Consider the following 25,043-nt stretch of genomic DNA (forward strand, 5'->3'; position numbering starts at 1 on the left):
GATAGACACTCTGCAAAATGAAAATGCCGGGGACAAGACAGTGATCAACATGACCAACATCACTGGGCAAAGTCAGACTGGGCTCGTGTTGAGCTGGATAATGCCAGGAAAATGTGTCCTTCTCTGGGCCAAAGGCTAGGACATTGGATGGAAAATGAGCCCGTCAGAGCTGGCAGGTTTTCTGGGTAGAAACAGGGCAGGCCAGGCTAGGCTGGGCCTGAACCATCCGCTGGGGCCATGGCACTGTCAAGTCCTTGGGGTCCCAATGTCTTCGTGCTTGGACAGGCCAATGGAAATGTTACGACGCCCTGGAGGAACTTGGGGACAGCGTTTGGCCAAGCCTGACACAAATTGTAAGTTTTGGCCTCTTTCTTAGCAGTTAGCTCTCCCTTAACTGCTGGGAAAATGCTGTGGGGAAGCTGGGGGTGGGGGGGCAGCAACGGAGCATGGACTTCAATCAACTCCCCTCTTCCATACAAAGGAACATTATGCAGCCACCAAAGATAGGAAGATAGACCTATATATGCTGGTAGAGAAATCTGCCTGTGATCTATTATTGAGTGAAAAAGAATTTTGTGTGAAATAGCATGGTCTTATTTTAAAATGAATATTCATTCTCACATCTGTATACCTACCTATTTGGTTGTATACAACTGTTCACGGTGGTGACTTACAGGGATTTAGAGCGGGGAGTGGCTTCTATTTTGTACACTTCCATGTCATGGGATTGTTCTTTTTATAACAAACGTGGATTACTTGCATCATTTTTAAGTTTGATTTTACTCTGGTTTCTTCTGCCGGTTTCCCTGAAAACAGTCGCTGAACACGTGCAAGCCGCTTGGGAGAATTCACATTCGGTTCAAATCTTTATGAGCATCTACTCTGGCTACAGGACAGGGTTCCTACCCCAGATGGACGAGCTGACGACAGACACTCCTGTATGCAGTTCACTGTAATAGGAGGTAGACTGAGGCTGGGAGATGCCACGGTGCTCAGAGCCGTCCTGTGGGGAGGGCCTACCTTGTGCAGGCACTTTCCAACTCTTCCCCCATGAAATCCTCAGGGTTGACTCATTTGGTCAACATGAGCTCAAGCCCCTGTAGAGTGTCATGAAATGGACTAGGGCCTGATTCATATTAGGGGAGAAACAGACACGGTACCACCCCCATGTCATCTTACAGGTGAGACGTTCTGAGAAGTTCAGCAACTCTCGAGGTGGTTCAGCTTACTAATGGAGGAAGGCCGATGCATGTTGACCCTTGGGGTCTGGATCACCTCCCTGACGGAAGAGACATTGGAAACTCCACTTTAAAGGACAAGTAGGACTTGGACAGACAGAGAGCCGGACTCCGAGCCAAGGGCCGGAACAGAAACACACAGAGCAGATTCGGGGCATGGAGATGGCGGCGGGGTGACTTGAGGGCCGGAGAGGGAGGGAAGTGGTGGGAAACCAGCCTGGGGCCTGGGCCGAGGCCGAGGATTATGGAGCATGAAGTCTTTATCAGCCCTTTGGACGTTCTCCTGAAGGCCACTGGGAGCTAATAATTCTGTTGTGGTTCCCCTCGAGGGGGTAATGTGATCAGACTTCAACAGCTTGAGGGGAAACAGGTGGCCTGGAGTCTCTGAAGCTAGCCTGCCAGGTTTGGATCCCAGCCCTGCCATCCACAAGCTCTAGAATTTGGGGCAAGAGACTTAAGTTCTCTGCCTCTTAGTTTGTCCTCCAGTAAAATGGGGATCTCATAACAGTGCCGGCCTCAGAGTGACCGTAAGAATTCAATATCCTAAGGTAGGGGTAGCTCACAGAAGCGTGGGGTGCATAATGACGATAAATAAACGCCGGTTATTCCTCGTTTCTCTGGTGTCCGTGTCAGGGATGTAGTGGGAGCAGTGGGAGGCGGAAGGCTCCTGAAATTGTCCAAGTGAGAGATGAGGTCTGGAGCTAAGGCCGTGAGGATGGAGAGGATGAAAGGAGAGAAACAACATGGGAAGGTGGAGTGAGTAGCCAGGAACAGGGGGCGGGAGGGAGGAGCTCAGATGAGTTGGGTTTCCAGCAGAGGTGACGGAGAGGATGGGACAGCGAGAAGAGCACAGAGGTGGAAGGGAAGGCGCCAGGTCTGGACCAGGTCTGGGGAAACCCACACAGAGACGTCTGTCAGGGACAATCCAGGACTTCATCTGACCGGGAAAAAAATAGGCACTTCTGTTTTACCCTCAGCATCTCTGGACCGCAGTTCTGCGGGCTCAGGTTGTGCCTGAGGAAAAACAAGAGTGGGACCCCAGCCCAAAGGTGGGCCCTGCGACCACATCTACCTTGGGTCCCTTCTCCTTGGTGCTGCCCCCCAAGTGTACCTGCATCAGTACACAGTCAAGCCGCTCTACATTAAGTCCTCATCTTACGAAGAGACCAGAGGCTTGGATCCAAACTGTCCATCTACACAGGCCTTCTGCTGGAAATACATTTCTGAAAAGAGCCATTTGCCTACCAATTCTCTCTATAACTATTAAACCCAAAAACAAGCAAAAAAACCATTAAAAATAAAATCCACTAAAGTCAAAGGCCACGATGCAGTACAGGAGAGAAGGATGGGGACTTAAAACAAGCCGGCCTGGGCTGGACGTGCAGCCCGACACGCACTACACCTCTCGCGAGCCTACTTCCTCGTCTGAAACTCAGGTATGAAGATGCCTTCACCTACCTTGGAGGTGGTTAAGGTGAAGCAATATTCCAAAGCCAACTCAATAAATGTTAGGTCCTCCTTCCCTCAAACAGTCAGAGGGCTGAAACCAATCAGGATGTAAAGTTCCGTAGTATGTTTCCAACACTAGGACTAAGATTCACATTATTTTACTCCAGATTACCCAGCTACATAGTCTGTGAGCCCTGTAGTCTTTGTTTTCACATCAGGAACTTGGGAAGAGTCACCCTTTGATAGAAATCCACACCACATGGGAAGGGTCTCCTTCTGGGCTGCATAAGGGGAGAGTTTTGAGGGAGACAGACTCGCTAAGAGAGAATGTCTGCCTGCCAGGAACAGGGCAGGTAAAGGAAGCACATCACAGACATGGCTGTGCCTGATAAAAGGGCCACAGAAACAGGAAAACGGCAACAATCTTTAAAGACCTAAAGCTCCTTTTATTTCATCACTGAGCTTTGTGTATTTTAAGAAAGGAATTTCAGAACTCCTGATTTATTTCTCATCTGGGATGTGACTCCTGATTACGATGAGACCAGGCAATCTAAAAGGCATTGCTCCCATTCTCCTCAGTGCAGAGGCCCCAGCCCAGGATCCAGGACAGAGGCCTGGGCGCCTCCCACAAGTGGCAAGCACGGGGTCAGGGCAGGGAGATGGCAGAAGTGGATGCCAGCTCGGAAGCGTCCTCATCTGAGCCCTGAGGCATGCGGGGCCTCCAGCTGTCTTTCCGGAGTAGTCCCGGGAGGTGGAGGCTGGGGAGCTGCCAAGTTTGCCCTTTACTCTCACGAGTCACATCTGCACGCGTGCAGGGATCTGGGGGTCCCTGCAGAGAATTCCTTTGGGTAGAAGGCAGGACAGGTCAGAACCCAAGCTCCCAGCCCCTACCCACCTTTCACTGCAAGTGCAAGGGCTCCTGGTCAGGTAGATCTGGGTTCAAATCCTGCCATCGTTCGCACGTTACTTGCCCAAAGTTGTTTGAGCCTCAGTTTCCTTGTCTTTAAAATGGGGATGCCCAGGTTGTTGTGAGGACTGAAGATGGTAATGCGTGCAAACCACACCAGCCATCACTGGGGGACAAGAGGTGCATCCCTCGCTCTCCCTACGCTCACATCTAGGAAGCTCTACCCATGCTTGGGCCAGGGGAGGGCGCGAGAGGCTTCTGCTCAAAGAGACACAACTAGAAAACAAACAGAGGGCACCTCGTCCTCCCCAGCAGTGTTCCCGGGGCGGGGGGGACCCTTCACTTGGGGACTCTCACGGAATTTGTCCCTTTCTCCTGCTTCAGCCACCGTGGCTCCCACCTGAATTTCACCACTTTACCATGTGACTTCTTTCTACCAAAGCCCCCCACATTTCCTGTGACCCCAAGACACTAAGAAGGCAGCGACATCTGCCACGTCCATCATGGGGCGCAGGGACGCTTCCGACTCCAGCTCAGACTCAGGGCCCAGGCTGCTCGGGTAAATTCCTGAGTGACGGTGGTCACTGGCAGGCCCTGAACCCAGGAACGCCCAAAGAGGACTCTCAGATGTGATCAAAGTGGCCACCGTCTCCCGGGCCCACGTCCCCGCGTTTCCTCCTTCTGTATTTGTCTGGAGGGGTGGGTGGCGGGGTGGACGGCAAGTTCCAGGGGTTTGGATGACTCATTTCCTCGTCGGGATCAACAGCATGAGGCCCACAGGGGCTGGGGGGACAGAGGGCAGCACGCGGGATGCCTGTTGCCTCTGCAAGCAAAACAGCAAGTGAGGCTCTGCTTCCAGCAGTGAAATGAGATGAAATTCAACCAACATTTATGGAGCACCTGGTATATAAGTTCCTTGGGTCAGAAAAGAGCAAGCGTGAGGGAGACAGCCGTTTTATCCATTTATTATATACAATATTAAGGCACAAGTTTAAGCAGCAAAGAATAGGAAAATCTTTGGCTGACCAACAGTATCAACATTTGCTGTGAGGGACACGCCGTGTTCTTGGGTTTCCCCGCTCTGGACACAGACCCAGCTGGCCGTGCAGCTCTGTAGCCTCCACCTCTGCTTCAATACAGACTAGCAATACGAAGATGCCAGAATCTTACATCAGAGTCTGCTGGAGGGAACACAGCACACGCCACCAAGCAGGGCGATGGCACACACAGCTGGCGGGAAGTGTGGCGGCAGCCGGGGCCGTTGGAGCTTTGGCTGAGGTGGGTACACGGCCTGCCCAGCCTCACAGAATGTCCCAGATTCTGCCTGCGCCTCACGCGGAGAAGGAACCTCCCTCCCCCTCCGCAAAAGGGGAAAACACCTTAATTCAAAGAAAAGCACTATGGATCAATTTGCTTACATTCCGGTTTGTAATAAATACTTACAGGTGTCTCTATGTGAACGGAATCTTAGGCAAACCACATGTAAACACACCACTGGGCACCAAAACTTCGGGAGCTGATACAAGAAAATACTGTATATGTACTTCATTATATTGAAAAAACAATATTTTTAATTCTGTGAGGAAGCGAAGTTTCATGACAAAGAAACACCTCAGTCTTGGCCTAACATGACAATAACATGCACTTAAGTCTAACAGGGTTTTACAGAATTCCTACTGGAGGCGGCTACTCATGAATGTGCACTTACACCCGCGTGTACGCAGAGACGTGAACAGAGACAAGGCGTGGCAAGAGAGCAGGTTTTTAAAAACGAACCCTCTGGAGGGTACACGTACTAACGATTACTGTCCTCCTTTGAAGTGGTCACTCTGAAAGCCTCTGAGGGTCCAAAGACTCATCCCTCAGGAACATCTTAAGGACTTCTTTTTAAAAAAAAGCTAAAAGGATGTGACTTACCTTAATCACCCATCTTTATTTATCCAATTGAGTGAATGACTTGGGATTATTTCCAAACTTAAACCTGCCTTCAAAGGATGATGATTTCTCATCTCTAAGGATAACCAGAGGAACATGCCAGGCCCCCAAATCCATTCTAACAGAGGCGTCTGCAAAATGTTTCTACTCAGCACAGAGTCTCGCAAAGGGTCACCTCTTAAGCAACGTGGGGTGAGATGAAACACTTGGATCTTCTGGATATTAAGAAAAGAAACTCGACATACAACCTTATAGGCACACCTCATATGTATGCACTGACATATACCAATGGTCTTTATACCATTAAATTACCAAATAAGAAAAGGGGATACTACTTAAAAGGGACAGGAAAAAATTGCTCATTATTGATAGTTCCAGAAGAAATCCATTTACTGAAATGCTGACTTTTCCATGCTCCCAGCTGATCAGCTTCTGGTAACTTCTTAATTACTCTGCCCATCTCCCATGGCGCCACACACCAGAGGCAAACCCATTAAACAATCCTCATGTTGAACGAAGACATTTTAAACCCACTGATTAATCAGCAAGAAAGAAGAAGAGAAAACCAACATTTATAAAGCGTAAACCATGGCTGTGTCAGACCTGCGGAGGAGAAGCAGGCAACTGTGGGCTGGACATTCTCCGTTTAAGAACATTCGCCCGGCTCCCTTGTACCACGGTCCTCCTAGGCTTAGGAGGAGTGTGAGATCACTGGGGGCAGAGAGAAGCATGCCCCACCGGCACCAGTGCAGACATGCAGCAGGACTTTGTTCTGGAAAACATACCTCTCTGCTCAGCTCCCAGCAGCCCAAGCGTGAGCTCCCTGCCTGAAAACCTTGCAACTCCTCCACCTAGTCTCCACAGCCCCTGGGGCCCTGCCCCACCTGACGTCTGTGTTCACATCAGTCTCTGGGACTCAGGCTGCTGTAGGGAGAATTTCTCTTGCCATCAGCTACGGACGAGGACGCAGGAGCCACCTGCGATCGTCAACACTCAGCATCATAAGGACACAGGAGGCTGCGGGCAAACCCGGGAGAGAACGAACAGCACTGATGGCTGGCTTCTCTGCAGGGGGCATTCCAACGGCCTCCCCGCTGAGCAACAGAACCAATGAACTCTCTCTTCCAAGTTCACAACCCATTGGGAGCAACTGTCTCGATCCAGCCCAAGTCCTGCATAGTCAAATGCACACATAGGTTCCAAAGAGCAAGTTCTGCAAAACTGAAGAAGAGAGACATGTCCCCACTCTCTGCCCTCCACCCCAAGCCCTGGGAGGGACGTGGCAGCCCTGTCCTGCACGCCTGCTCCAAGCAGACTGAGCATGACACTGTGCCTGGCTTCCCAACTCCGGGAAGCAGAAGAAAAGCTAAGAAGAAAAAGCTATAAGGAAAGGTTCTGCACATGCTCTGAAATTACTGCCGGAAAGCGGCAACATCTCCTGTTGCATACAGAACCCCGGGCAGCATGCAGACACCGCCAGGCGACACACTGAAGGAAGAAGCGGAGTTACTCCAGCACGTCATCACACAAGGCCGAGGCCTTTACCCTTCACCCTGAGACAGAGCCCGCGAGTTCAGAATCAGACACCACTGAAAAGTTCTGGAGAAGGCCCGGCCTCTGGACCACTCGCAAGTAAGTGCTTTTTAACCAGACTTTGTGGTCCTGCTTACAACGGAACACAGAGACTCCTACCTATACCTGTGTTTATGGGCAGTTCTAGCAGTTCTGGGCTCTAGTCCTATTTCTTAGCTCCCGGGGTGGTAAGGGGGCAGGAAGCTGTGTGTGTTTCTGTGTGTGTGTGTGTGTGTGTGTGTGTGTGTGTGTGTGTGTGTGTGTGTCTACGAGTGCACACATCACATACAGGGGACAGAGCGGGTCAAGCTGTGGCACTTATCATCCCCAAGTCAGAGGCAGTCCAGCCTGTGTCTAAGGCACAGCTCCTCTCCCAAAACCTCGGTTCAGATCCCAGCCTCTCCTGGGGAAGGGACTTGACCTCCTGAGCCCGTTTCCTCCTCCATGAAATAAGGAGGATAAACTTGCCCCTGCTCCCACGTGGTCTGAGGACTCATTAAAAGGGACTTACCCCAGTGCCTGCATACAGTTGGCACTAAAAAAATGGAGCTAGGATTATTTTCTGAAAATCCAATGAGATCATATATTGTCAACTGCCAGAACACACAGTGGGAGTTCAGTATCTGCATTTCTCCTAAATGCAAGCAAGGCTTCGAGCTATGAAGACGAAAAGTGTCAGGGCCCATAAAAGAAGACATTTCAAAATCATAGGTCCCTCTTCTTATGGAGGAGTCTTAGCAGGTTAGAAGAAAAAAAGATTAAGAGACTGCAGCACAACTGAAAAATGGTGACATCTGTGTTTGCATTCTGACAATTAACACGCCTGGCAACGCGGGGGACCAAGGAAAGCAGATGAGCCTTGTGCCTGAGCTGCCGACAAGATGTGCTGGGGCATAAAGATGAGGCTTTGCGGGAAACTGGGCTGCGGCTGTCACTCTCACCCGTTTCTAGGTGACACAGCCCATGTTTGGGGTAGCCCAGACACGGATGATGGGGGCTGGCAGAGGTGATGTGCCCTCTTATTTCTAGACGTTTTCTTTCCATCCCCCGCGTTAATCAGGGGTCAAAATGTCCTTCAGAGAGTTAGTTGCCATCAACTGAGCCTCATGACCTATAAAAAGTGACGGGGAGCTGAGCCTGGGATGGGGATCCGTCTGCCCCATCCCTGCCCCGACGTGTCCATACTCACCTGGCCCCCACACCCGCCATGGGGCCTCGCTGCTCCCTCCTCACACCCAGGGCTGCTCTGGTTCCCCAGGCTGCACAGTCCTCAGCGATGCTTAACGTGGGACTGCAGGAGGCAACCGGCGTGATGCACAGCGCCTACCGCAGAGCGGGGCTTGAGCAGCATCCGTTCTGCTTACTCTCCTGACCACTAGGCAGCTCAGAGGCCCCCTGGGCAAAGCCATTGGTTTCCTTCCCCACCTCTCCCTCTCCAGCTCACACCTCTGTCATCCTTCCACCACCTCAGTTTGGGGAAGCTTCACCCAGGTTACACTGCAAAGACCAACTCTAAAATGAGCTACCCAAGCAAAATTTCCTAAGTGATGCTGTCTTCAGGGTTTCATTTGGGTGGGACTTGAAAAAGCCTCAGACCTGGGGCTTTTTTTTTTTTTTTCTTCCCTTACGTAAGCATGAGGAAAGGGACCTGGGAAAACACAGATCCAGCTACCCTGCAGGGAGAAAACGATCAGGATCCTGCATGAGCATCTGACGGCCTGACTAGCTTCTCTCTTCTGATCCAGCACCTTCTAGATTTGTAAAGAAAGCCGATATCTGAGGAGTCAGATGGGAAACCTTAACAGCACAGGGATGAGGCCCATGACCTCACTCACTCCTGGCTCTTTGACCTGGTGTTTCCGTCTTACTTTGGACAAGTTGCTCCCAACTGAAATCTTGAAAAACCTGACCACACTGTATAGACACTGGCCTGTTAGGTTACAAAGCAAGTTCCTGGCAGGGCAGAACTGATGTGCTGACACACCCGTGCTGACAGTCACAGAGTCTGCGTGCTCACCAACAATGCCCAGAGGGATGCGAGGGGCGGGCAGAGCGGTGGCCACAAACAGTAGAAAGCGGGACAAGGTGCCTGGGGAGATTCTGGATGCCACCAAGTCAAGTGTCACTCGTTGCCCGGAGTGCAGTCCTGAAAGTCCTACCTCAACAGAGCAATGAGGTGGAGATAACCAAACTCCACGCAAGAGCTGATGTGAGAGAGAAAAAAGTCGGGGCCGTGAGCTTAATGCAAGACGTCAGAGTGCTCATGGACCTTCCGCCTAGTCGGAGCTTACCTAGTTCATGGTCAGAATGAGATCAACCACTGCAGCCCAACTCCTCAAAGGTGGAGGAAGCAGCCAGGGGACCCGCCATACGGCTTTGTCCCACTGGTCACGATGAATGATGACCCTTCAGTTACTGCTCTGATAAACCCCAGAACAAAGGAATTCTGTCATGGCTTGTTGCAAAAGGAAAAAAAAAAAAGAAGGAAAAAAGGGTAAAATTAAAGAGTATGAAGCAGAGACAGAGATGAACTCAGAGAAGTGAGGAAGGATGAACACCAAGACTAGAGAGCTCCCATCCTGTTTAGAAAATACTGCTCAATCCAGAAAAGCTAAGAAGTCCAAACCAAGCAGGTAATGAGGTGAAGATGGCCTTTTAAATTCCCCATCACCCTGGACATTTCTCCTCCCTGCCACACCCACACGCATTCACAGGACACCCCGTGGAGGGCACAGGTGATATATTACATTATATCAAGACGGACTCTCCGAGATTTCTAGGAGGTTCTTCTCAAACAAAACAAGCTAAGAGGCAAGGAGAATGGGCGTATTTCAAGGAATATCCATGCTCAGGTTTATCTGTTTATAACCAGAGAATGGGTGTACACACACCCTCCCCAAGAGATACATTTTCTGTACAACGGAAAAATTCCATTTCCTATTTCTGCTTTGTTTCCAAACCCACATGCATCTTCTCTCTTCCACCATATGCAGTAAAAATCCACGACATCCTCTTCATTTTCGGTCATGTAGGTCTCCTGTTTTTGTTTTGTTTGGTTTTTAACATTTATAAAAAGTGTTCTCATTAATCTGAAATCCTGATCAGTTCAAATCATTCCTGATTTCCCATCCACAACCTTCTTGATCTTTCTTTCTCTTTGCCACGTTCCTTGCTTGTCAATGTTCTGTTGCAAAATTCAACAGGGATGCCGGTGTTAGATGAGAACTTCCATCATCTCCCCGTCAGGGAACTCGGGCTTGTGGAGCAAGCTGCTGACGCGACCTTTGTGGTCAGGTGACTTCCCGTGGCCAGGAGAATTCTCTGCCAAACAGAAGGGACATGTTAGCAGCCTGTTCCCCAGGAGGAGCACAGCCTTCCCAGCCCTCTCTAAAACGGAACCATTTAAGTGCCACCCCTCACCATCGGTGCACGCAGGTAAGGCCGTAGGAGCCCAGCCCACGGTGGACCAAAGCTAAATGACTGGCCCTGGGATTCGGACACAAAGAACAGAACCAGGACGTGATGGGAGAGGTCTGAGTGGGTGAAAGTGGCATCGGGACTTTGTGCGGAGCCCTCACCCCCGCTCTCCTCCTCTCCTCTAAACTATCAAGTGCACGCCACGAGCCAGGTCCTTCTCACATGTTCCCTGCCTTCCTTGCAAAAGGGCATCCCAAGAATTAAATCTCCGAAAATAACATTGTGTTTACTTGTCTATTTTGGAGGATGAACACAGGGAACCCCTTTGGAGGAAACAATTCATTTATGTCCAGTAGCTCCCACCTCCTCCTCACCCCATGACTATGAACAGTCCAAAGCCAAGTCTATTCTTTCCATGGATACTTCTGGACTCATTGCCAAGCTCCTCCTAAGCTGTCTTCTCTTAAATATTTAACAGCAACTCCTTAGAACTGGCCTGAGTACTGGGCCAGTTCGCCTACTTTAAATCTACCTTCTCCTTCAATCAGGAGGTGCTCTCGACCCCGAATCCTTGACGAGTAAACACCTTGAAGGCAATGTCTTTGTACCTGATGCTCTTGATGGACCTGGTGCCTGGTACCAGCTCCCAAACATATTGCGGAGGGGGGGGAACTAATTCCCTAACATCCCCTGGACGGTCTGTTTGCACACCTTCTGGGGAAGGGCTAGTCACAAAGCATACACTAAAAGGAAAGATGCAACTTGTGGACTCTTTTAAATGGTAATAAGTTAGGAGTCTCTACACACATTTTAATTCCAGAATAATAAAGGGCATGCAGAGCCTAAGTGCATTAGGGTAACCATAATCATAAGCTAACCCGTAAAGTGAGAGTTGATTGGCAGCCCTGCTCCCTCCCCAGCTCAACAAAAGCCTCCCCCTCTCAGGCCAGGGAGCGCTGAGGATCCCCCGGAGCGTGAGAGGAGGCGGGGACCTCATACCCAGCTTCTCTGCCGTGCCCTTGGCCGCTGGGTGCTTCAGGACCGGGCTGTTGGAAGGGGTTCCGCTCAGCCGGCCGCGCGTGGGCAGGGAGGCCACACTGGGCCAGAAGAGCTCGGCGCTCTTGTCCGTCTGTGTGCTGCTGTCCTTGCTGCCTGTCTTCGCGTGGGCGCTGCTGGCCGAGGTGGCAAGGGCCGCAGGAGATAGCGCTGTGGCAGGCGGGGTGGGCAGCATGGGGGTGGATGCGTGTTCGTGGGGCTCCTTCCCCAGCAGCAACCCTGAGGGCGGAAGAACAGCTTTTTCAATGCCATTCTTTGAAAACAAAACCAAAAAACCTAACCTGGGGTGGGGGAGGAGTTGTCAAGTAAATTGGTTCTAATATAACATGACAAATGACAGGATACTATAATTCTTAGGGTGCTATGGAAGAATGGAGAAGAGGCGCCTTACAGGCAGAGTGTCGAGGGGTGAGGGCATTCCTGCAAAGTGTTCTAGAGGCGATGCTTGCTTTACCTAATATGGCCCAGGAGGGCTAGTCCTGAGCAGTGGCTGTGTGCTTCAGAAAACCTGAAGGCTTCCCTGCTCCTAGACACGGTCCCATCAGCCTGCAGCTCTGCCTCATAGCCCCCGACACCCCTCCACTCTTGGTAACGGATGGTCTCCTACAGGCCCCGGGTCAAAACAAACACGCTTCCTGGTCAGGGCAACACAGAGCTGTGTACAATATTCCCCAAAGAGATCCTTGCAATGGAGAGCCATGTCCTCCAAGGAGTAGGAAGCCAGCTGGGCTCCTGGGAAGGATCACTCAGCCCTCTTCTCCCTCCCTGCCCGCCCCAAGAGCAGAGAGGCTCGGGCAGGAAGAGGGCGGGCTGGCTGGGGAAGAGGGAGGCATGATGTGCTGTGGCGTCCCTTTTCCTCAATGTCTTCCTACAAAGCTGGACAGGACAGCCACTGTTATGATGGTGAAATACGGCACACGTTCAGAAAAGTGCCAGCACTCCAGAACACTAGCCTGTAGAAAACGCGGTAAGCACAATCGAGTGTCTGTTCACTTATTTAATGAGCTAGCAATTCATAACTCTCTTTGCCACGGCTATTTCAAGGTGCCCATTCGTAACAGAATGCAACTCAATCCAGTCTGTCTACAGCAATGCTTCTCAAAATGTAATGTGCATATCAGTTACTTGGATATAATGTTAAGATGAAGGTTCAAGTCAGTGGGTGGGGCCTGAGAGTCTGCTTCTCTAACAAGCTCCCAGGAGAGGGTGGTGCCGTGGTCCAAGGACCACACCTTGAGTAGCGAGGGGCTTTGGCTAGGTGCTTCACACACAACATCTCATTTCATATGAGGTAGGGCCTGTTGTGATCCTTTGTCTTACAGAAAAGGAAATGGAAGCTTTGAGAAATAAGTATCTCACAGTTAGAAGTATCAAGAGCAGAAATGGGATTGGAAGGCAGCTGTGCCTGCCTTTAAGTCCACTCTGTGTTCTTTCCACCTCATCGCCCTGTCTGGTGAAAAGCCACCATCTGGCAAGGATGTTTTGTGGAACCAAGTCACTGGCCTGTCTTCTCACCTGGGAGCCCCTGAGCCATCAGGAAGGTATATGTCATCACCTCTACCTCCTTCCAGATCCCCTCAGGCAAGAGACTGTGGAAACACTTTGGGGACTGTGCACTGTACCTTCGTGAATTGACTGTGCGCCTCTGCCTGGAACCTCAGAGGGACCCGCTCTGTATTTTTTTTTTTTTTTTAATCTATCTATCTATCTATTTATTTATTTATTTATGGCTGGCTGGCTGTGTTGGGTCTTCGTTTCTGTGCGAGGGCTTTCTCTAGTTGCGGCAAGCGGGGGCCCCTCTTCATCGCGGTGCGCGGGCCTCTCACTATCGTGGCCTCTCCTGTTGCGGAGCACAGGCTCCAGACGCGCAAGCTCAGTAGTTGTGGCTCACGGGCCTAGTTGCTCCGCGGCATGTGGGATCTTCCCAGACCAGGGCTCGAACCCGTGTCCCCTGCATTGGCAGGCAGATTCTCAACCACTGCGCCACCAGGGAAGCCCCCCGCTCTGTTTCTGTGACACGTGGACCCCAATCACAATAACGAGGAGGAACACCAGTGCAGAGAACATGGCAACTCTTCCCGCAGCCGGGTCCTCTGGCTCCCAGGCCTGGTTGAGACACATCAAATGTTAAGGGTACAGGCACAGACCCCAGCGAAATGCCTGCCTGGCTGGATGTCACAGACTGGCCTCTGCCAGGAAGGTTTCTATGGGAGCTGAGCACATTCAGACTCCCCTTCCAGGCCTGCCTGAGCACCGCTTCCAAGGCTCTCTAACCAGGCTGGGGAGCTAAGTGTCCTTGGGAGGGTCTTTGAAGATCCCAGCTGCTGTCCACACACGTCCTCTTTGAAGTGCATTTCCTTGGAGGGTAGGGGCTGCAGAAGTAACCCTTGGGGGAACTTCAAAAAGAGATTGTGGCTGGGTGCCTTTGATCACCCCAAGCCTGTCACGTTCGTTCTGGAAGCTCTTATCCCCTTTGGCACGAAGCAGCCATGCTCCTCTGGGGTTCTGTGCTGAGAAAAACAGCCTCTTGGCTCCTTACATAAACAAAACGCACTCTGAGCCGGGGAAATGCATCAAAGAAGGGCCAGGCCCCTGGGGTTGTGGAGTGCCGGGGACAAGAGCGGAGGATGCGTGTCAGGGAGCGCTGCCTGCGAGCCGGGCGGCTCTGCCACTTCTCTCCAGACCCAGCCAGCCCCCGTCACCCCAGGAAACGTGTTCATGGCTGAGACCACGTTTGCAGAACTCTCCTCAACATTCTGCCTGTGTAACAACAATCCAACAAAACCACAGCCACCAGAACTTTGCACTCGAGAGCACCGCTTCCCAAGCGCTTTCTCTCCATGATCTCATTTTGCCCTTGCCATGACCCCATGGGGTACAGCAGGGCAGACACCTCCAGACACCGCCCTGCTCTGCGAGACACAGAAGCAGAGGTGGAGCGGTCTTACCACTGGTCGGGGGCAGAGCCGAATTCAGAGGCCTGAGGTCTCTGGGTTTTTCCCATTAGAACATTTTACATTAAGGGTCACCTCAACTTTCAACAATAATGATGATAATTGTGATGTGAATCAACCCGTGGTTAACAGCGACTCTGGTGGGGTGGTCTTTGTTTCCACCACCAAAGTGTGATTGATTATCCTTCCCCGCTTTACATACGAGTAAACTGAGACTCGGCAATACTCAATATTTCTGCTTGCTCAAGGGTGTCTTAACTCCTTTGGCCAGATGAGGTGCCTCTCAATGTTTGTGTGGTTCCTCTTCAGAGCGGCACCACAGGAGGGGCGGGACTTGCCTGAGGGGGCGGGGCTCGCCTGGGGAGGGGCGGGGCTTGCCTGGGGAGGGGCGGGGCTTGCCTGAGGGGCGGGGCTCGCCTGAGGAGGGGCGGGGCTCACCTATGCTCCCCTTCCAGGTCTTCTCCTCCTTCCTCTCCTCGGCTAACTGGCTGCTGGTGAGCGAGGTCTGGCGGGAGTGAGTCCCAGTGGCTGCAGCGATGGACGGGACAGAGCGAGCGGGCCGCAGGCTGGAGGAGTCCGTCTTCCCGGCGTCTTTACGGGATCGCTGCTGGAGGACCTTAATCATGGCATCCTTCTCTATGATTTTGGCATGGAGATTTTTAATACTGTGTAACAAAACAAAACAGTCATGATCAAAAGCCATTTGGCTAGAATAACATGAACATTTCTCTCAGGATGCCCAGGGACTTTAATTATAATTCAAGGACAGAGAGTTAAGCGCAGTGTTAAGTCCTCAGTTACAATCTCCAAATGGTAGAAGACGGATCTTTTGTAGTAGCTGAAAAGGGTGCACCTTCTCTGGCCCCTCAGGAGACTCTGGGATGTCCTGGGACCCCAAGGACACACAGTTTGAGTGACCATGGCCACCCAGCAGGGACCTCCTGGACTGAAGTGTGTCTGGGACCCTGGCAGTGGGAGGCGTGCAGAAGCAGTAGGAAAGCACACAAACTCGAGGCTCACACAGGGTGGGCTGCTCAGGAGAGTCAATTTCCCTATTTTCTAAGGAAAAACGGACAGGTTTTCTGTGAGAAGATGATGTTTTCCTCCCTGAAGGTCAAAGATGAGAATCAGAAAACACGTGAGTTCTTTTCACAACCCAAATAGTAACTTGCTGAGCTTACCAACGACTCAGCCACTCAGTCCTATTTTCACATCTGCAAAATGAGAAGCTCAGCTTCCCAGGGCTCCGCGGGGAGGGCTGGGGGTGGGTGGCAGGCTAGCTCCAGTATGTCACCAAGCCCGCTGGACGTCTTGTTTAGTCCATGAGAAGAATGCATTAGCTATATGAGTTCTTTATTTCTGGCTGGAATATATAAATCCTGGCTCAAAATCTCTGAGGCTTTGGAACATGATGTTTCCCCTGTCTAGCTGGTAATGTCTAGAATGTTATAGAGACAGACACCCAGAAAACACATGGACATCTAAATTCTTGTTATTAGCCTGCATCTTAAAACCTGCATCTGACATGAAATTAGCCCCCAGAGACTTCAGGCTCCAGGCCCGTTGTTGAGTGGACTCTTTCCTTTCTCTCTGGGGCAGGGTGTGAGGGAGAACCTAAGCTTGAAGCTGTTCAGAACAGGAAAGGGCTGAAGTGTGAGTGCAAACATCAGGCTGGGGGCCCCAGTGGGGTCTTGAGGTAAGTGCCCAGAGTGGAGCCTGGTGGCCGCGCACAGCTTTCCCTTACGTGTACTCCATGTCCTGACATCTCCTGGTGGCCTGCACCACCTCCTCCTCCTCCTGCCAGATGTGGGCCTCCAGCGAGCTCTCGCCATAGCTGCCGTTCCTCGAGTGGTTGATGATCGTGGTGTCCCTGGCAACACAGGATGCACACAGAGAATGATGTCAGTCCTCGTGGGGAGGGGTCCAAGGGTGCCACACTAAAAATCTCTCTCCACAGATTCCTTCACCCCTTGCCCTCTCCTAAATCCTGGCCAATTCTCTCCCTAAATTGCTAGAGCTAAGACAGTATCTAAGGAAAACAAAATAAAACCCCCAAATCCAAATTCCCTGCCCCTTCTACTAATGACATTGAATTCTAAGCTATGTGGCGTGCTCTGAATACGGACACTACTGCACATCTACAGGTTTAACCTACTGACAGGTGGATACTGATATTACCATAATGGTTAGTATTTCTATGCTTGTAATCGTTCATACTCACTTCTCCTTTCTCAATCAGAGTTGAAGTTTTATTTCTATTTCTCACCCATATAGCAGCTATTTCAAGTATTTTACAGTAAATGGGGACTCAGTAAATCCTTGAAACGGAGACTGGCCCTCCTGGACAGAGAGGCTCCGGCTGAAGTCCCCTTCACGTTTGCATCCGAGCTCACCGCTTTTATGAGCCCCTGCCTAGGATTCAGCTCCGTTCGGAGTGACAACCGTGCTGGGCAGCAGGGCACAAAGATGAAGAAGACACACACCCTGTCCTTGGAAAGTCCAGTCGAGGGGGTAGAGTGGAGGGGAGGGACAGACAGAGGCAGACTGCAAAGCAGTGTAGCCGGGAACAGATGCCTGACCGAAAACCACTGGTTCAAGGTAACTGTTCCTCCTGCCACTGGTTTTGTCAATTGAATTACTCCTAATTAATGACGACTGGTAAAAATAAGATAATTGTGCCATCTAAGAGATTCAAGTATGTCTTAGGCCGAAAGGCCCAATAATGTCTCTGATCAGTGAATCTTAAACTAGTAAGAAATCATCCAGCCAAATATTTCACATCCCTTTAACTTCATATTCCAGTGTTACAATCCCATTCATATGTAAAATCTTACAGCCCTTTTCTAGAACACCTTAAAAAGCAAAAAAGGGGGCCCTTCTTTTGTCTCTTTTAACAACAGGTATCCATGAACGAGCGTTTCCTTCATGCCTGGGCCTGGGTGAAGCACGCTACCCGTGGTATCTCATTTAGTTCTCTCAGGAACTTGTGCAGGAGGCATTACTATCCTCATTTCACAGATGAACAAATGGGTGACTTTGCAAGAACACCCAGTTAGTGAAGGTGGAAAGGGATTCAAATCCAGATATCTCTGACTCCAAAGTCCATGCCCGTAACCATCACTCTACGCTCCCAAGTTTCCTGTATCTTTATGAAGAAGGCCTCAGCAAAGGTACATGAATGATAAAATAAACCAACGAAGAGGGCACATGTGAGAATGTGGCTAAGTGCAAACTGACTGAAAACCAATCAGAAAGCCAAATAACACAGAAAACCAGCAAAATGCTTTAAACATACTGACAAAATTATAAATTCACTGCATGGTACACAAAAATCATCAATATAGGAATTAGTGGCCAGAAACATTTTCAACTGATTTATTTTTGGAGAATTTACGTAGAGCTGGAGACAAATTTAAAAATTCATGTTTATACTGTCAAGGACGGCAGGTACAACTAGATGAAAATGACTTCAAAGGTAAATACACACAACTCTCAGCAAAATATTACATTGCTTTGAAATGCTCAAAAAGTTTCAAAAGCTTCTCCACCCACACAAAATAGGCCCAGCCTCTCAATCTTCTGATCAGTGGTGCCAAAACGCACCAAGATGGCAAAATCAGTTGGTATACAAATATCACACTGCCTGTAAACATGAAGTATGTAGCAGTAGCTGAAAAGTCACAAAACTAATGGCTGGAAATAGTCATTTTTGCCAATTTTTATGTAGCCACTTAGATCTAGGCAATAAGAGCTTAGAATTTTGACTTTTCTCAAAAATTCTTCAGTTTCCTTTTCTCCCTTTTTGTCAACAGAAAAGCGATGCTAAACTATAGAGGTCTTCTTTGAAAAGAACATTAAGATTGGAGCTAAAAACATGACCTCCTCTGAACTGATTTTTCCCAAGACTGTGGGAAGCAGTGGTCAGTAGAGGGGAGGGTAGTTCCCCATGGAACTGTTAGATGCTCAATAGATACATGTGGAAGCAAAGAATGGGGGAAGGCAGGGATGGTGGAAAGGGTCCCCATCCATCCATCCATCCATCCATCCATCCATCCATCCATCCATCCGTCCATCCAGGACTTCAAACAGAGCAGAGGAGGAGAGCAACAGGGCTGGGTAAATCCCAAAGGATTATTCTCTGAGGGCAAGAGGTGTTTCCCCTGCTCGAAGGATGACGGCCAAGGCTGGGCCTAGCGCAGTGTGAGTGGGGCTGACCATCTGTGGGCTCTGGCTGGTTCTACTCACGACATCCCCCCACCCCCATCCTGTGCCCACCCAGGAGTCTCATGCCTCAGACCAGTTCATTCCCCTACTTCTTTTACATTCCAGTCCCATTTGTCCTAGGACCCCAAGCACGCATTAATCTGATAAATCAAAACAGTTGAGACAACAATGACCCGTAAAAGCCCTGGGTCATGCTTCCAAGGTAACGCACTTACATTGTTATTGGGGCTCTAGTGTCCTCAGCCAGGGGAATACGCTCTGGTTTCCTGCTCATAACCAGTCAAGAATTATAATTTCCATTTCAGAAACTAGGTAATTTCTGAATAAAGTGACACTCAGAAAGGCTGGTGCAGTCACACACCTATAGTCCGCAGCAGAGGGACAATTCAATGCTCAATATATTGAATAACTTATGGGTGAAAAGCAGGGCTGGTAGAACGCACAGCCACGCAAGTCAGGCGAGACCCAGCAGTCAAGGGAAACTACCTGCTCATTCAGACAAAGGTAGAGCTTAACAGGATTATTTTGTGAATTATCGAGCATTTCGAGCTAATTTTTAAAGAAAAAATAAGGCTGTGTGCCTGCAACAAAGGAAATAAAGCAACAGAGGTAATAACTGACAGCAGCAGAAAACTACTGCAAACCAAGTGGAATCAGGCTTTAAGTCAGACAAATTTCAACACTTACTACCAGTGTGATCTGGAATAAACTACTGCATCTTTCTAAGCCTCATTTCTTCACCTACAAAATGAGGATAATAATAGTTCCCACGCTCAGGGCTGTTATGAGGATTGCATATTCTTGTCTGGTCCATGAAACATACCCACTGTTTAAAAGAGTATAAAGTATACTTTCCCAGCATCATTCTTAAAGACCACATAGTACTCCGCTGTGTGGATGGAGTTTAAATTATTGAATGAATCCCTCTTGTTGGGCTCTAGGCTATTTTAAATGTATTGATGTTTACAACCACACTGGGATAAAAACTTATATAACTTCAGGCACTTATATAATATAATGATTTCCTTAAGATAAATGTCGAGAACTAGAATTTTGGAACCAAAGGAGAGGTACATATTGCCAAAATCATCCTCAGAAACATTATACCACCTTGGTCTCCAACTAGCATTACAGCCACTTTATAATTATTTTTAACTGCTCTCCCGCCCTGGGATGCATCCCTGAACCCCTCTGGACACTGTGTTTTTCCAGCTGTGCTTTTCCGAGCAGCACAGTTCCATGGGACTCACCTCTCGGCCGCTGCAGTGGCTGCAGCATTCATGGCGAAGTGCCGGATGGCGCTCTCCTCTACGTACTTCTGCTCCCACTTGGTCATGTCAGCCTCCAGCGCCAGGATCCGCTCTTCCTTCTCCCTTACGAGTTCCATGAGGGCCGGGGCATTGTATTCCGGCAGGCTGGCTGGCTGGCCGTTTCCGTGTTTCTGGAGATGCGAAAGAAGTAACATCTTGATGCTGAATCGGGGCTATAAAGTAGACCCTGGGTGGGCAGAGTTACCCACGTGGAGCACGTACGGTTCACCCAGATCCTGCAGCACAGTCACACCCTTGCTCCCTCTCCAGCACTGATGACCCGAATGGGGGTGGATTCTGACACCATCAACCTCTATCCCCACTTCCTCTATCTCATTTAATTCTCCGAGAGCTGTATAAAACAGAGAGTATTATCCCAATTATACAGATGGAAAAACTAAGCTGCTGCGAGATTGAATGAACTATTCCTTGTCTCTAAGCTGATCAGTAGCAGGGTCAGGGTTCAAACCCGAGTCTGTCTGCCTATATCCAGCTTTGCATGACAGGAAGTGGCTTGTCCAATGTCTTGCAGTTAATTTATACCAAGAGCCAGAACGAAGTTTGGCCTCCTGGTCTAGGGCACTTTCTCCAGAGTTCAAGGAAGTGATTCAGCTGTTTGCTTCCCGAGGCTGGGAGATAGAATGTGAAGGCACCGGACGTGGGAGTGAGATGACTTAAGGGCATGCTTGCCCAGCCTCTCATCTGGGAAACAGAAATTAAGACCTGCCCCAGATGGAAGCCCAGCAATCAGATAGGATAATAAACATGAAAGCACTTAATACACTTTAAAGGGCTAACCACAGTACAGTGCTACCAGAAAAACCTCTACGGCAAGTCAAGCTCATTTTCCAGCCCTTTCTCTCCATCTGTGTCCATAAGAGAGAAGTGTTATTCAGATAACACAACACAAAGCGGCTGTGTTATCTGAATAGCTCATGAGCTGAGGATATTCACTTTTCAGATTTTTTCCCTTCTAACTCAGGGATACTATTTCCTCTAAACAGATGACTTAGAGGACGAGGAGGTTTGACTTCTGGCCAGTGGTGGAGATGGGTCATCTCGGGAACTCAGGGTTAGGAGACCAGTCGGGCCTGAGCTACTCAAGGGGAGAACGATTTCATCCCAGCTCTTCTCTGTCCTGGGACATGCATTCCCCTCCTGTTTCCCAGTGATCACAAACTTCAAATACAGAGTTGTTTGCAAGGTGAGAGGTACCTTTCACCCTGAACCACATAAATTACCCAGAGCAACAGCTGGGCATATGAGCTGCACTGCTGGAACCTAATGCAACCAGACAGAAGAGAACAAACGGGCCTACGGGCTTTTTGTAAACCATGTGCTTCTATTTGATTCTTGAAAGCTACAGATACAAATTATTCTAGGATCCATTGGTAGCTTGCCAGTGGCCGGCATTTAAGCCAGAATAGAGTGGAAAGCATGTACCTTTCCTCATCAGCCTGCATAGGAAGTCACTGACCCCATCAAGCCAGGCACCCAGCCTCAGGGCAGGAGGACAAACAAACCAGTCCACTGAGATGAGAAACTACCCTGTTTTTAGAAACTTTCCAAGAAAAAGATCCCACAGCCTCACTTAGCTGCCATCTATGTCTGTCAGTTTCTATCCAAATCCCTTGTGTTGACATCTCGGCTGGTGACCTGCTCAGGTCCTTAAGAGCTGTTTAAATAAACGCAAGAATTTAGACACTCAAGCGTTCAGAGATAGCACAGTCTAATGGGTATGTACGTTGGCCAGAAAAACAGATTAAGGGTGAGGCAGGCCAGCTTTTGCTGCCCGTTCAGCTAGTCACCAAATATTTACTAAGCATGCACCCTGTGCAGGGGATACCACAGTGAACAATACAGATAAAAACCTTTGCCCTCAGCGTGTTCACCTGGGAGAAAGGCCTTAATTTGCTACATGACCTTGGGCTGGTCTCTTAGCTGCCCTGGGCCTTGTTTTGCCCTTCAAGAACATTCCCCCCCCTTCTTTCTTCTACCTCTTAAGACTACTGTGGAAGTAAGATGTGAAAATCACTTTCAGCTCTTTTCCAGAAAGGAAAGATTGTGAGTTCTTAAAAATGTTAATTTCCCTTCCTCTTTTACCATTATTTCTATTTCACTTCCCCCCAACTTCTAGTAATGCTTAAGTACCACACTTTGCCTCCCAAAGTAGAGGGAGATTACTTCTAATAACAGAACCTGTTCATTGAGAGCTGCTCTTTCCTGCTGGTCCTAGTGTCCCGACCTATCTTCCCTCTCCGCCCTTCTCAGTCCAGCCACACCTATCACTTTTTTTTTCAATGGGATTGGAAAAGTTGGAGTGATCTGAGCACCAAAGATGCCCTGTGCCATCAAATGACTCTGAAGGTAATGATGAGAAGAACAGCAATGATAGTTATTCTTCCTTCACCAAGTGCTAAGTGTCAGGCACTGTGTAAGTACTTTGTGCAGATTTTCTTATTTGTAGTTACAAGTATATGGTAAATATAATTTATGTGCCCCATTTTAGAGACAAGGAAGTGAAGGCTCAGAAAGATTCCTTTTGTAGTAGGAGGAGAAGGCAGCCTAACCCCAGAGCCTATGCTCTGACTCAGTTCACGATTCTATGCCACTCTGCTCACCTCCAGCCTACCCACCCTTCTGGAAGGTTCCAGAAGGAATAACTTGCAGGAGTAACTGGAGCTCACTTGGGGGCTCTGTGTGGAGAGGGCCAGGTAGAGAGCCTCAGCTGTGTCCTGGCATGGGTCTAGGGCAGAGCCCTTGTGTGGGATGTTGATTCAAAAGTGCTCTAAGCTGTTCTCTCAACGGTCCCTTCAGAATGATTCTCTATGGGAAGAGGCAGGCAGTGTGGTCTCACTGCTTTGTTGAGGGGAGAGATGACAAGGGGCTTTATTTATTTTGTGTGACCTCAGTATGCCTTCTCATGGGGTCAGATAAATGCCTTGGTGACACCGGAGTGAAGGAGCAGAGTGCAAGCTGGGTTGCCCACATCCGGGGTGGACACATGTGTGAGCTCCTCAGAGTAAATAGGAGGAAGCAGATCAGAGAGGCAGAGTTTCTCGGGTGACCCCACGCTCCAGGGTGGACGCTGGTCATCCCTGCTGGGGGCCAGCAGAGCTGTGATCGCCACACTTGTCCACAGACTCCAGGCAGGAGTTGGACCAAACTATAGTATCAGCCACGTGGAACTATTAAGGTATTTTGGTGGACTTCTTTGTAACAACATTTTTGTCTTTTCTGGTTATAGAATAATGTATGCCCATTGGTAAAATGAGAAAATGAAGTATTAAAGGAAAAAATAAAAAATAATACTCATCTTTTTAATGAGTAGGCAAAAGCAGGGAAAAGTAGGGAAATCCCCAAGTGCCTTTCATAACAGAGGAGATGGATTAACACTCTCATTAAAAAACAATTGTAATATTATTTTAAAGAGATGCTGGGCAGCAAAGTTCTGTTTAAAGATTGTCTCCCCCTCTCTGGTCTCATGTCAGCCGTACACAGCTGGGGATCTGCTATCAGCTCCCGAAGACAAGTCCAAAATGCAAGCCACGTCATTCCCCAGGAGAGCCCTGATTCTGAAACTTCTGTCCTCCACAGGCAGCCGAAATCTGACAGCATCCTTTACAAACAGTGGGGAAGTTGTGTTTGCTGCTCTGAGGAAAACAAAAGGGGCCTGAGTGTGTGTGGGTCTGAGTGTGCATACGGGAATGGTCCTCTGTGGCAACAGAGAAATTTTTCAAATAATGCTTCCTTCACATTTCTTCTTGATACACAATAAGGATAATGGAGCTGAGTCTGGCTTCTTTCATCCCCCATTTTTTTTTTTTAAAGAAAAAGATATCTTGCAAAACTAAACGTTGATGATAATGTACAGGAAGACATTCTTATACATTTTGGATAAATTGGTATATTTACTTTGCAGAGTGATCCGGCAATATCTAGTGATGTTTAGCATATGCGTTCGTTATGCAGAAATCCCATTTTCAGGTATATCCTCTTGGGAAACTCTTACATTTTTTTGCAAGGAGACGTAAAAAGGCAGCTCATTAGAGTACTGCCTATAACAGCAATACCACTGGCACAAATCCCAAAAGCAATCAATGGGAGAGATATAGTTTAGAATGCATATAGTAGCTGAAATGAATGAAGAGTGTTTTCATAGCACTCAAAATAGAAGATCCAGGGATAAGTAATTTAACTGTAGGGTGTGGGTGGCACATTAACTGGAAAAGAACATTCTTTTTTGCTCTAAATACTGAGATGTGCCCATTCTGTCAGCCAAAGACTCATAAGTACCCACCAGGTGCCAGCACAGTACCAGACACCAGAGAGTCTGCCCTCCAGTTGGAGAACTTACGATCTCAATAACTGAGCAACAGAAAATGGCTGAAGGGTGGCCCTGAAATGCCAGGGAATGCGGCACAGGTTAGAAGGATCAGAAGTCCAGAGACAGACTCACTTTTCCCTGTGAACTATTAACTAAGCCAAGTTGGTAGGGGCCTGGGTGGGCTCCTTGATTTTCCGGGCAATCTCGCTAACACCTCCATCTCCAGCCAAGTACACACGTCCAGAGGGAACTGTGTGCGCTGCCATGAGAAAGGGCTGAGCTGGCCAGAGCATATGCTTTCAAGTGTTTTCAAGTGTTTCAACCATAACCACTAGGCCCTATCCACCAGATAATTCCATGGAGTCCTGGCTCGCATTTCCCTGGTTCCAAACTTAGGGCACACTCTTCACCAGCTGCATAGGGGGCTTTGCCCACCACGCTGGCTGATGACACACCAGGAGCCCTTGACCTGCTTGTAACGGAGCCCGGCCCAGCTATAGGACTTCTCCTCTTGCCAAGGCCCACGAGGACCCTGGGCTGGGGTGTTTTACTCTGAGTTTATTTGTAGCTGAACTACATGAACAGCTGTTACCAGGAGAAACAGGGAGAGGCAGAAGGACAAGGAGCTTATGGCCAATATTATTTTCTAGGGAT

At 49.2% G+C, this 25,043-nt stretch overlaps 1 protein-coding gene across 4 annotated transcripts in view; it reads right to left on the reverse strand.

Annotated features, from left to right (window-relative positions):
- Nucleotides 1-4,543: 4,543 nt before the first annotated feature.
- The window catches only part of AMOTL1 (angiomotin like 1), a 108,587-nt gene continuing 88,087 nt past the window's right edge, over nt 4,544-25,043 (reverse strand). For all 4 annotated transcript variants that reach the window (XM_082339892.1, XM_082339894.1, XM_082339895.1 and 1 more), the window contains 5 exons: nt 20,003-20,193; nt 16,273-16,398; nt 14,967-15,193; nt 11,518-11,793; nt 4,544-10,422 (listed from right to left, as the gene is read on the reverse strand). In XM_082339892.1, the coding sequence (XP_082196018.1) occupies nt 10,316-10,422; nt 11,518-11,793; nt 14,967-15,193; nt 16,273-16,398; nt 20,003-20,193 (927 nt within the window). In that variant the 3' untranslated portion in view covers nt 4,544-10,315. The remainder of the gene's footprint in view (nt 10,423-11,517; nt 11,794-14,966; nt 15,194-16,272; nt 16,399-20,002; nt 20,194-25,043) is intronic.

This window comes from Balaenoptera borealis, assembly GCF_965194805.1.
Source record: "Balaenoptera borealis genome assembly, chromosome: 11".
Lineage (NCBI taxonomy): Eukaryota > Metazoa > Chordata > Mammalia > Artiodactyla > Balaenopteridae > Balaenoptera > Balaenoptera borealis.